We start from the raw sequence: 13,351 nt of genomic DNA, 5'->3' as shown, positions 1-13,351 counted from the left end.
ATTATTCACCAATCACGAGTATAATCGTGTTTTCACGTGTGATTTTCAGTATAAAATCGTGTTAGTCGTAGTTATAATATTGTTGCGTTGGATAATGTTTCCTTAATTTTGATATTACCAAATTTCTTGAATTTTTTATATTTTAATAATAGTTTTTTTAATTCGTTCATTAACGTGACCAATATTAAATGCATTATTTTTTGTATATATGTATTAAACAATCAACAGTGTATGTAATAATTATTTAATTGTAGAAAAAGCAAAAATTGTCGAAATGGCATCAACAGGTTTAAAGGAACTATTTTACGAATACACACGACTACAACACATGAAACGAACTTGTTCTCGAAATATTTTTTTCACCTCCAATCCTCCACCCTTCCAAACTCGCTTCAGGCTTCTCTATCTTTTTTATCATCACGACGAGTTAATAACTTTTCTCACTTTATTCATTGGATATTTAATTATTTTCTGCCGCAAAAAATATGTGTATACACACACACACACACACACACACACACACACACACATATATATATATATATATATATATATATATAATAAAATTTCCTGACAACTCGTTGCCATTTTATTTTTCATTTTGTTTGCTTCATTTTCCTATCAAGTTAATTTCTCGTTATTTTCCAATTTTTTTTTTTTTTATTTCTTTCCCTGACTCACTCTAAATTGATAAAAAAAGAAAGAAGATTCGAAAAAATAGAACAGAGAGTTTGATTTTTTCAAAGTGTATTTCGAAATAGAAACGAAATCGACTACGATCCGGTTGGTTAAAGCCAACCATGGAAGATTTTCACGGACACGTAGGAAGCATAATGTTTAACCTTAGTCTAGATTAAAGACGGTAAGAGAAGTATTTGCACGGCGTGCTTGTAGGAAACAACGTACTATCGTAGAATTTCTTCGTAACTGTACTTTTCACTCTAGTAAAGAGATTCGACGATTTTCTATTGATATTGTGAGAGGACAAAGGAAAGTTTTCTTCCTTATCTTCTTTTTTATTTTTTTTTTTCTTTTTTTTTTTTTTTTTTTTTTTTTTGAAACAATAGTAAAAGTAAATTGACGAATCTCGATGTTGATTTATTTTGTCGCATTATATAAAATATATATTTTTAGATTAAAATCGAATATTTTTCTTGAAAATAATTATCTCTCAAACGAAGGAATATTTTCAATTAAATTGAATTGAAAAAAAGAAAGAAAAAATAAGAGAAATGAATGGAAAAAAGAAATGAATCAATGAAAAATTTTCAAACGGAGAATCTTACGAAAAATTCGGATCAGTATATTTTATCTGTGATAACAAAAAAAAAAAAAAAAAAAAAAAAAAAAAGAAAAAAAGAGAGAGAAGAAGAAAGAAACCGTGCTCATCTCGATTACCAATAAGATTTGAGAGATTAAAAGAAAGGACGTAGATAATTGTTCGAACCGCGAATGGAAGTAAAAGCGGTCGGACAATATCGCACGACGGGAATTTAATAAAGGTAGGAGTCTCATGGACGTTGCGTAGAACGTGGCTAAAAGAAATGGACGTGGAGCGTGTCCAGCATGCACAGAACCACCTTTTGGCCGTCTTTATCTTCCTTTTTCTGACAATTTTCTTTTCCACGAGCTTACTCCCTCTTCACTGTTACTTACCCAGACGTATTATCCTTTCTTTCTTTCCAACTCTTTCTCTTTTACACTTTCTCAACGAGACTTCTTTCTCTCTTTTTATTAGAGATTCGTTCGACTTTTCTTCCTCTCTTTCTCTCTCTCTCTCTTTCTCTGTCTTTGCCTCTGTCTCTGTCTCTTTTTTTCTTAGCTTACATTACAGGATATACGGGATAAGCTTTTTAAATTGAGATACTTGAATATCTCGAAAACAAAGTATTTTCGAAAAAAAAAGAAGTTCGAAACAAAAATCATTCTGTCCAAAAAATAACAACTTTTATCTGAAATATATTTTTTATTCAGCCTTTAATTTTTTACGATATTAAATATTGTTTAGAGAAAAAAACTTTCTATTGCCTTGCCTTGTATCGCTGGTTACAGGTAAATAATAACAGGTAGGCGACTAACAATTAACAATTGGCAACTGGCAACTGACAACTAGCAATTGGCTTTACTTTACATTATAAACGATTATAAAACATGAATTATTATATTTATAAAATCAAAAAAATAATTAGACAAAGGAAACTGTAATATATAATATTTGTCATGAAACATATAACTATTATTATTAATTAAAAAGTGTTTCTTTTTTCCTTTGACGAGAATCCAAACAATTTCTCGAGGGTATATGTTCTATATAGTAATAAATGACCCTTCAGAGAAAGTCTAATAGACCGCTGCTAAGGGTTCGCATGGCTAAATGTTCCGGTACGGGATAAAATATAATATAAACTTTTTTTCTATATTTTCCAGTTAGATGATTAATTGATACATATATAATATTTTACTCGTTTTATTTGTTATTTATATCCTATATGAAAGGATTAAGCGAATGTCACTGTATGGCAATAAGAAAGAACAAGTTGATAAATTAGAAAGACAATGTTGATAACTTGAAGACAATAAGTCGAAAATAGTCCTGTGACCTGGGTCAATGATACGAAAATGTTACATAACTTCACCGATGGTTCACGATTTGAAAATTGCATTATAAATGATAGTATGCATCAAGTAATGATTTTACCATCATGTTTCATTTTACATAAAACAGTCAAAATCTTTATGGTTTAAATGAAAATAGATAATGCATTTAACAAAAATGTCAAGTGGTACAATTGTATTTGTTTCAATATATTATGGAATTCGAGAACATTGTTAATTGTGAAACGTAACACGAAGCTCTGAAACATTTCAAATTAAATTGTAAATAATGTAATCGATCTAGTAAGCAACAATATTGGATTACATTACAATGATCTGCTCGACTTTTGAAAATCGAATCAATAAAAACAAGCTGATGTTCATTACGAAAAAAAAAACAAAGAACTCCCACAAAAATAATATAATATTTTTAAATATTACATATCTTTGTATGATCCTTAATTTCTGATTTTACACTGTGCTACTATCGGAAACAATACACTTGATCTATATATTGATTATGCTCAATTGCTAAGACAGGTGATAAATATCATCAAGTTACCGACAATAAAAATAGAAATCTAATATTATCAATCGATAAGAAAGATATCTACTATGACCAATTATTACGTGATTAGTCGGTAAAGTAAAAAGTTACTTTTATTGACTTTTTGTTAATCCATTTTGCAAAACAAAATGTTGTGCATTTTTCTTAACTGGTTAGTAAGAATGATAAACTATCACGTGCTCAAAAAATCGAAGTAACCTGCAGATATCAATGAATCACAATTGAGTCTTGTTTCCGTTTTATTATCCTTTTCAAGGCTTATGATCTTGACGTGGAAATAGAACTTGGTTGCTTTAGGATTAATTTATACTACCTTTCTCTCTTAGGCGTGTACGATTTCAACAATAGATATGATCAAACTATGAACTACGAATGGAATAGAAAAACAATATCCCCATTAGCTTATAACCGATTCACGTATAATATGACATTCGAGCTAGTTTTATAAAAATTTTTCTAATAAATATAATAATACATTTGATAAAAGCAAAAAAAAAGCATATGGCAAATTATAATTTTTCGAAGATAAATTAATCTAAGAAGTATTCGTAACTCGACGTTATTTCTAATTTTATAAAAATTTCAATTTATTATATATTTAACGTGTATTTTAAATTTTCTTATGAAAGGGAATAGATTTTAAAATTCGAGATAAATAAAAAAAAAAAGAAAAAAAAAAAAAAAAAAGAATGATTACCTTCGTCTCTATTTTTTTCTCTAAGTCGATAATATAGAAATCTCTCTATATATACCAATGATTTTACCGACGAAGAATTACTTAGGGTGAAACGTTTGAAACTTTACAATAGAAATTGTATGCATATAGAAGTTTGGTCCAGGGCGCCGGCGCCGTTCTATAAATAACAAGATAGCGGGGTGGTGAAATGGAATGAATAGAGAGAGGGGATAGATAGTCCGGGTCTACGGGGACCGGCGAAATCTTACGAAGAAAACGACGTACGCACGTACGACAACGCGGCAGTAGTAACGTCCGTGGCAGTGCGGTCGTTCTTTCGTGCGCCCTCATATAAACCCAAGATATAATACCATGCCATTTGATTTTACCCCTTTTCCCCTTTCCGGAATACGTTTAAAGAGAAGTATATAGTGATTATAATCAAAAGAATAAAGAAGGTCGGCCTAAGATTTTAAAGGTTACAAAAATAAATAATAAAAACGAAGAATAAAACCGATATTGTGATGGTATAGGTTTTTTTTTTTATCAAGAAAGAGAAAAGAGAGAGAGAGAGAGAGAGATAGAAAGAGAGAGAGAGAGAGAGGGGAAGAGATATAGAAAAAGAAAAAAGTAACGTGCAACAGAGGGAGAGACATCAGAAAAAGAGGGGAAGGTGTAGAAGGGGGAGGAAATAATCAACTATGTGCCGGCGTTTCAAGGATCAAAAAAGGAGTTGGCCGCAGAGCGTCGTGCCTTGCGGCACCGGGACAACGCGTCTCAAGATCTGACTCTTCTTCGTTTTGAAGAATCGAACGAGCAAACACGAATAAACAGAAATAAAGAGAGAGAGAGAGAGAGAGAGAGAAAAAAAAGAGAGCAAAGGAGAGAGAGAGAGAGAAAAGGAGAGTGTGTGTCTGTGCTTAAACGTAAAAGTGCCGGTAAAGAAGGGAGGAAAGGTGATTATATAAACGGGGTGATGCTCTCTCTCTGTTCAAGAAAATAAGTCGAAAGAACGGTGTGTTGTACCTCGAACGACGTCCATCTCGCCCCTGCTACGAGAGAAAGCGCCTAATTATATATCAACGTGCATCGCGCATGCGTAGAATTTACGAAATGTCGCGGGACGTAACGCACCCTCTCAACTCGCCAAAGAGTACTCTTGTAACGTGATCAAACGGGCTTATAAAATACATAATTTTTTTTTTTTTTTATTCTTTTTTATATTTTTTTTATTTTTTTTTTTTTTATTCTTTTTTTATTTATTTTTTTATTTTTTTTATTAATCTAAACAAATATAATAGTAACTTTGAGAATCAAATTTTAATGGTAGAATTTATGATACTCATCCATATCGAATAGAAAAAAAAAGTTTCGTTAATAATTTTAATTCCATTAAAATGACATCGTTATAATTATAAATGTCATCGTCATTATTATCAGAATCATCATTATCGTCGTATTAACTTAAGGTGTTAATTTTTTACGATAGTAAACCAAGTAAAGATTTTCTCGAGAAAGGCCCTTAAGAGGGTGAAAAGGGTCGATAACGTTTCTAAGCATCGTTGCAGCCTGATAGGCACTTTCGTAGACACGTTTGTAAACGTTCCTTACTACGAAAAAAATTGGCTCTCTCACCATACAATATAATAATATCTATAGAATATATATATATATATATATATATATATATATATATATATATATATAGGTCAATACGAAATAGAACACAACTCACCGTGGGCTAGATGCCAAAGAAAATGTTAACTGACAATCGCGATGTCTCGTAAATTCGAATGATTAGAAAATACGCGTTTCACGGTGTGAATCGGTTCATCGTGATCAATCTTCATCTATTAATAGTGTTTCCTCGATAACAGAAAATCAATTGGATAGGTGAAAAATATTAAATGAAAAAAGGAAAAAAAATAAACGAAAAAATGAAAAAGAACAATAGGTAAAATTTCGTTTTTCTTTCGACAGATTCACCTCTACGATGGCTTTAGTTATGCTTCCTTGCGATCTACCATGGTGGCCAGCTGTGGTAAAACAATTAGACAGGGCAGCGCTCGCCAAAAACTCCACGGATCTTTTGGACGCGATGCAGAGATTGCACGACATGTGCAAGTAAGCGTGACATTTTAACGCATCTTATTGTATTACATTACGTAGCGTTAAGTAAAAACACAAAATTATAGATAGAAGGACATATAAGCGTGTGTCACGTGCACGTGTATAGATATTTTATTGTATTATTTAAAGATGATTTCAAACATACGGCAATGAATGAAAGAAAAAGAAAAAGGAAAAGACGAAAAAGAAATGATTTTCTCTTCTCTCTGATTTATAATAATATTTCTGTTTGACATAGTTGCAAAATTAACTCGTTGAGATACGACAATGCACACGTACGCGAAACTATATTCGGTCGATGATCTCACGCCTGTATTTTATTTTGTTTGATGTTACTGCTCGGAGGAGCGTAAAATTTACGACGAACTTGTCGCGTCTGCGCGTTAGAGAAACGTTTAAGGATCTCGTTAAAGTGTCTCATCTTTTATGATCCTCTTAAAAAGATATTCCTGAATCTTTTATGAAAAGGAGTGACAAAATAAAAAATCAACAAGATAAAAAAAAATTTTAATGACCGAACAGAATCACCATAAAAAAGAAAAACGAGATTTCAATTTCGCGGTTTGTGAAAGATGGCGCTTGTTTGTTTATTGTTTCCATTTTATTTTCTTTTAACAACCGCGCGAATGTTTGTTTCAGCATAAGCCTAGATCCTGAGGAAGACATTCAAGATCCTGAGTTATTCACAGAATTGGCGAAATTTCTCGATGAGGATCTTGACTCTGTTGAACGTGAGCAGGTATTCACAAAAACAATACCACGAATGGTAGAGAGAGCTAAATCTCTGAGATCCACGAAACCTCCTCAGGGGTTACACTACAGTTTACAGCAACAGGGTAAACCATCGCAATATTTAACAAACAAATAAAAATGACAAATAATAAAATGCAGAGAAAAAGATTTGAAAAAAAAAAAATAAAGAGAAATTTCAAATTCTTTTATTTTTTTTTTTTTTTTTTTTTTTTTTTTTTGTTAAAACATCTCCGATCATTTACGAACATATATATATATATATATATATATATATATATATAATAATTTTCGACTTTTTTCTTTTTTAATTAGGAGATAGCGTGGAATATAGCTATGCTTTTGTCTCTTCTCTTATCGCTAACGCATTTTTCTCGACCTATCCAAAACGAACGACAAAAACACATCCTACATTAAGAGACTTCAACTTCACGAATTTCTTCAAACACCTTCACACGTGAGTCGAATCCAACTGAAATGAAAATTATAATAATAATCCTTTACGAAATATCGACGAAGATATTGCTATGTCTTAGGAATTGTCAGAAAGCAAAATTGAAGAGCATATTTCGTTACTATGATTATATTGAAAACGAAGGTGCATTAGATGGGCGAGTGATTATTTCGAGACAGGTAAAATGAAAGTGCGTTTGTTGAGAATGATATGAATTAGATAAAATAAGCAAATGAAAGAAATAATAGAAAGGTAAATTATTTTAATCCGTTCGTTTATTGTACATAGGTAATGACGTCAAAACAATGGTTGACCATAGAAGATTGGCTTGAAAGTAATGTACCACTTTGTCCTTTGACGATTCGTCACGAAGGTCGTTTAGGTAGACAAGATACAGAAACTGTTTACGTTTGTTTCGCAAGCGCAAGATTTGGGGGTGGAGTACTTGACGGTGACATTACACAAGAAACCATACATGTAAATAAATATTACTGTGTAATCGGATAACATCCAATATTAAATTACGAAGAAAATCATTCTCTATTTTAGCTAGCAACTCATCCAGAAATGATCGCAGCAATTTTATCAGTCGAGGCTTTGGAGGACAATGAAGCTTTGATAGTGGAAAATGTTAGACGTATATCCATCATAAACGATCCCCATAATAGAGCAATATTCGAAGCTGTTCCCAAGCCCAATACCGTAATATAGTATACTAATTATGATAAATAAGTTGTTCACCTTTTTATAAATATTTTATTCAAATATTATTTATATCTTTTTTAAGGTAACCATTTGCTGTATAGACCCGGAAGATTATTCAAGATTACCATTAACGCAATTCGAAGAAGACAACATTTTGAGAGAAATGAATAAATCACTTTTAGGATTTCGACAAAGACATGTACCGAGTAGCCCAACAGATCCAATCAAAACTGAATTAGATGCCGATGGAAGTCTAGGAGCTCGGAGATTGTCACCAATTGGTGAAAGTTTTAGTAGTACTCCACCTGAAATTGAGAATGAAAATAAGTTCTATGAGACTGGTGATGGCACGAAAGATGGTTAGAAACTTAACAATTTGACAATTATTTTCATAGTAACATCTGCTATGATAATATTGATTAGATCATTACATTTCCTAATTCAAACAGTTGAAACAACGACATTTGGTGAATTGAGCAAATCACCAAGTGGTACTGAACTTCGAACAAAACCGAACGGTAAATTTGTCCGATCAGCGAGCCCTCGAAGAGTTTGCAAGGACAGTAGTTGTACAAACAAAAAAAATCGTTTTATTGTTCTTGGATCCAGTGGTGAAGTTTTACCGGTCACTCGCAAATCTCTTGGTCAAATGTCTGTTTACAGTAGTTGCAATAGTCAAAGTACGGATAGTTTTCACAGTGCAAAAGACACAATGGACGAAGAAGTTGGTACGTAGAAAAACGATCATTATTCTCGACTTCGTTTACAATTATACAACTGAGTAGAATTTTTTATCGATTTTAGACGAAGAAGAACAAAAGTTAACGAGACGTTACAGCTCGCAATTGGATACACCCGAAAGACGAGGTACATTTGCACAAAGATTAAAAGAAGCTCTCAAACGAGAAAGTACAGCCACTGGTGCATCTACTTCCAATACTTCTTCCGGTGAAAGTAGTTATGCTGTTGGAATAAGTATCGCGGGAAGTCACGTCTGTGATCAAGATATCAAGTAAATCTTTTTAATTGACACTTATAATCTCGTTTATTTGCTAAGTAATAAGTTAACTATTCTTTAATCAAACATTCCAGACTAAAAAGAGGAGGTTCGAGGGGATTCGTTCTGCGAGACGAGACTGTAGACGAAGATTTTTTGAAAGAGTCTTTAGAAGCAGAACAAAAGTGGTTGGGTAGATTTCGACAAAGTCAACCTCCGGCATTTCAAAGAAGAGAAACCAATGCTAGCAGTAAATATAGTTTCAGTACCGAATATAATTCTGGTAGGTCAAAATACATTTTGTTAAAAATATCTAACTTCAATACTTCTAATATATTGATTAAACATTTTCTATTTTTATTCTATTAGACTTCTGTTCCGAGTTAGAAGAAGTCTACGAGCAATTGTCAAAATGGTTGGAAGATCCGATCACAGAGGATGAAAATCGTGAATTGGATACAAGAGACAGAGCAGTCGTTAGATTTGCTGGTTCGTTGTTAAAACGAGCGCTCAGCGAATCTTTCGCAGGTGTTCCAGTTCAAGAGGGTGAACCTCAACCTTTCATCGATTCGACTGATATAAATCAAAGGCACAAATTAGCTTTAGCTGTGAGAAGTTTAAGTTTAGAACTGGCACGTCAAAAAAGCAGAAGGCAACAATCGGTAAACATTATTTTTATCTTTTTAAATTTATTATTATGAATAAATATGCTAAGCGAATAAAATTCATTCTTAAATCGTGTATCGCCATAGAATGAGAGACGATAAAGATCTATTTTTTATATATATAATCCTGATTATAATATATAAAATATGGAATAATTTAAACGCCATGTTATTAGCCCCAAAAATCATATTCGATAATAAATCATATAGTATAAAGTATGAGAATATGAAAAAGAAATGAATATTTTCAAAAGACTTCAAATTTTATTAGACACGCATTTAAAGCTGTACCACACAGGTTTCTGAATCAGAAGAAATAGAATATTATGAAGATGCTTTGTGCGATGAGACAACGATAACAAAGGATACAAAGGATTGTCAACGCAGGAAACTGCGAGCTGTTGCATTTACTTCTGAGGTATATCAAACCTTGGTCGATGATCATACCACTGTATATCTACCCAAGTCTATAGATAGAAAGATCTCTGGAACTGATGATAATATATCGGAATCAACTTATGTCAATAATACTACGCATGGAAATCCTATAGAGAAGTCCATACAATATTTAGTAAACGAAGTGAGCAGACTTATTCTTAGAGTCACAATAATGATATTGTGAATTAGTATACATATTTAACAATCTAATGCATGAAATAAACGTAATAACGTTGACAACTTCAAACTTTTGTCTGATGCCTATCACTTCGACTATCTATCTCTTTCTCTCTAAAGATGTGCAATAAAAATCTGACAAATATATAAATTTCACATATATATATATATATATATATATATATATATATATATATATGTAAATATATGTATATATATGTGTATACATGTATGTATTAATTATTCATGCATGATCTATATTAAGAACATTGCTTTTAGTAAACACTAGTCCTTAATAATTAACATAACATTCATCTATTTATCTGTCTCTCATTCTATTTACCTTACAATACGCTTTTCTTATTCGTCAAAAATGATAACATACTTTCATCATACGTAAATTAGTAATTATCTTCTTTTCTTCTATAAAGCATTAATTCGATGCAACATCGAACAACGATCGAAAATCGTTTGTTCACAACAAGAATACTGTAATCCAAATATTTAAATTATGAAACTAAGCATTATCTTTTATGCTTCCTTCTTTTTTTACAATCTCATAATTTATTAACAATAATTCTTTTTCCATAGATACTCATTTGCCGCATGTCAATACACTTCTATTGAATATCACGACGATATTGACAAAGGCTACATATATATATGTATATATATATATATATATATATATATATATATATATATATATATATACACATACATACATACACGCACATACACACACACAAATGATAAGTAAAATCATCAAAGGATAATGCCATAATTATTATATTTACAGATACCTCGAGAGAATAGTTCTAACATCGGGGGATTGTTGTCTGTAGCAACAGGCAATTGGGGTTGTGGATCAAGATTGAAAGGTGATCCACAATTGAAACTTGTCATACAATGGCTTGCAGCTTCTTTGGCGGGTGTACCAAGATTAATTTATTATACCGCAGGAAATTGTTCTTTATCTAAGGTAAGAATAAAATTAAATTTTAAAATAAGGATATAAAAAAAAAGGAAAGAAAAATGTAATTCTAATAACATTATTTACATTTTAGTTGGATACAATAAGTAGAGTTCTTCTAGATAGACATTGGTCAGTAGGTGATTTAGCTGCAGCTGTATTAAAGTTTTCCCTACAAGCCATTGAAAAAAGAGTAGAGAACAAAAGTAATCTTTTTGAAGAATTAATTGGTACGGATAAATTGAGTCCTTAGCCTGATCCAATGCTGTCCGTTTTAGTAGACATTCTTGCTACAATGATAGAGGACAGCTTACTAATCTCGCGTGAAAAAAATACTATAGCCGACAACAATTAAACATTGAGATTAATTTGGTACTAAAATATGAAACGAGGTTTACACGTAATAAAAAAAGAATAAGAAAAGTAAAAACAAGAACACTTTTTTTTTCAAGAAAAAAAAAGAGTACGTAAAGATTGCAATAGATAAGATATATAGGTATACGATCGAACAAGATGTTGCTTGTGTTCTACTCTTACATTCCATCTATTTAGTAAACTAAAACTATTGTAAATATAATTTTTTAATCAGATTCCTTTGTAATCTCTTTTAAACAAATAGAATTTTAAATCATTGATTAGATTTTATAAAATATCAGATAAGTTACAATTATTCCTATACTAAATCGTTGGAATGAAAGAAACGCATGAAAATAAGCAACTTCTTCTATTTTATCTTTCCAAGATTTAAACTAGACTTAACTTCAAAGAGAAATGATCAATGATTAACAAAATACTTTATCACTTAGCATATCAAAATACGATGTATCACAACTGCACAAGTTGTTGTACAAGATAGCCTATCAAAGTAAAAGTAGATATTCTGATATTTTCTGTAAATATATAAGAAACTGCATTTTCAGGGAAACAGGTTAAATGAGTATACAGGAGTAGCAGTATTTAAAAGAAAAGAAAAAGAAAAAAAATAATAATAACTTTATAGCACAGCTATTATGTTAGACAGATGTACAATATGATATATTAGTAACACGAATGTATGACATGTCAATTCTAATTCTTTGTTTATACAATGAAATATATTTGCATATAATAATTAATGAAACACAATATATACTAATCTATATATTTTATACAGTAAAATTTGCAAGACATATATATATATATATATATATATATATATATATATACACATATATATATAAAGAGTAATTGCTAGTACAAGCAGAAGGATGATACTCCAATATCAAAAGCAACAAAAATGAAGAGAAGAAAAAGAAAGAAATAAAATCCAAAAAGTACTTTCAGTTTAAAAAAGAATAAGTTTGCCTATACTCAATTTATACCTATATGGTCCAAAAATATCAGGAATATTTCACAAATTTATATACGCTCTTTAAGAAAATTCTACTTTCTGCAGCAGATATATCAATATTTAACGAGAGAAAAGTGACTATTTCTAAAGTGATATTTTAAGCGAAATTTACGCTTATACAAACATTGATTCATACAGAGTAATTAAGAATGCTGCTTTTACTATAAATAAAACTCTGCACAATACAATAAGCTCTAGTTAAGAATAATAAATAGTTCAAGCAAATAAGGTTGCAAACCTCAATCTTATCGAAATTTGATAAAAAAAATTGAAGGATTTTGATCAGAAAACTTCCTATTTGGTGAATAATCTTTGTGGTTTACAACTTTATATAGCTGAGATATTATAACAATGAATAGAATTTTAGAAAAACTTTTTGTCATATTTTATAAACAAATATACAGGCTGCTTTTTATATATCAAATAATTTGTATACATCTACTTATATGAATTAGATATTAATGTAGCCTGTGAAGGAAAATGCGTCTATTAACACAAGGTCTTCCATTACAAAACAACGAGTGAAAGTATTCATCAAAAAATTCTCTCTTATGTACTATTTACATATATCTCATTTTTGAACATATTATATTATGTTTGTATTGAACATATGTGACCCTATAGATTTATGTAAAAACTATGAATTATTTTTTTATATTATAATAACGAAAGCCTAATTTATTTCAACAAATTTGTCTATAAATCGACACGTTCAATTACATAATCGATATATAAAATTTTATTGAATTATTGTTCAATAAGTTATATTAAATTGTTCTTTCAATATTGTTTATTACCTAATACAAAACTGAATGTGAAGTAAAGCAATATGA

The 13,351-nt window shown here is 30.6% G+C and overlaps 1 protein-coding gene across 7 annotated transcripts; it reads left to right on the top strand.

Moving 5' to 3' along the window:
- Nucleotides 1–3,936: 3,936 nt before the first annotated feature.
- Nucleotides 3,937–11,532, top strand: LOC124424752. 7 transcript variants are annotated; one of them, XM_046964231.1, is made up of 15 exons: nucleotides 3,937–4,317; nucleotides 5,820–5,963; nucleotides 6,609–6,805; nucleotides 7,035–7,176; nucleotides 7,256–7,352; nucleotides 7,462–7,650; nucleotides 7,723–7,875; nucleotides 7,961–8,237; nucleotides 8,328–8,606; nucleotides 8,683–8,890; nucleotides 8,971–9,158; nucleotides 9,245–9,537; nucleotides 9,839–10,120; nucleotides 10,955–11,137; nucleotides 11,223–11,532. In XM_046964231.1, exons 2-15 carry the CDS (start codon nucleotides 5,833–5,835, stop codon nucleotides 11,379–11,381), a joined length of 2,778 nt encoding a protein of 925 aa, XP_046820187.1. In that variant the 5' UTR covers nucleotides 3,937–4,317; nucleotides 5,820–5,832; the 3' UTR covers nucleotides 11,382–11,532. The 7 variants fall into 7 exon arrangements, with proteins under 7 accessions (XP_046820187.1, XP_046820184.1, XP_046820183.1 ...); XM_046964228.1 differs by having other exon boundaries at nucleotides 3,937–4,795; XM_046964227.1 differs by having other exon boundaries at nucleotides 3,937–4,854.
- Nucleotides 11,533–13,351: the final 1,819 nt, after the last annotated feature.

Source organism: Vespa crabro, chromosome 6 (genome assembly GCF_910589235.1).
Source record: "Vespa crabro chromosome 6, iyVesCrab1.2, whole genome shotgun sequence".
In the NCBI taxonomy this organism is placed as follows: Eukaryota; Metazoa; Arthropoda; class Insecta; order Hymenoptera; family Vespidae; genus Vespa; species Vespa crabro.
The sequence above is the reverse complement of the archived record's forward strand: the minus strand, read 5'-3'. Positions and strand labels throughout refer to the sequence as shown.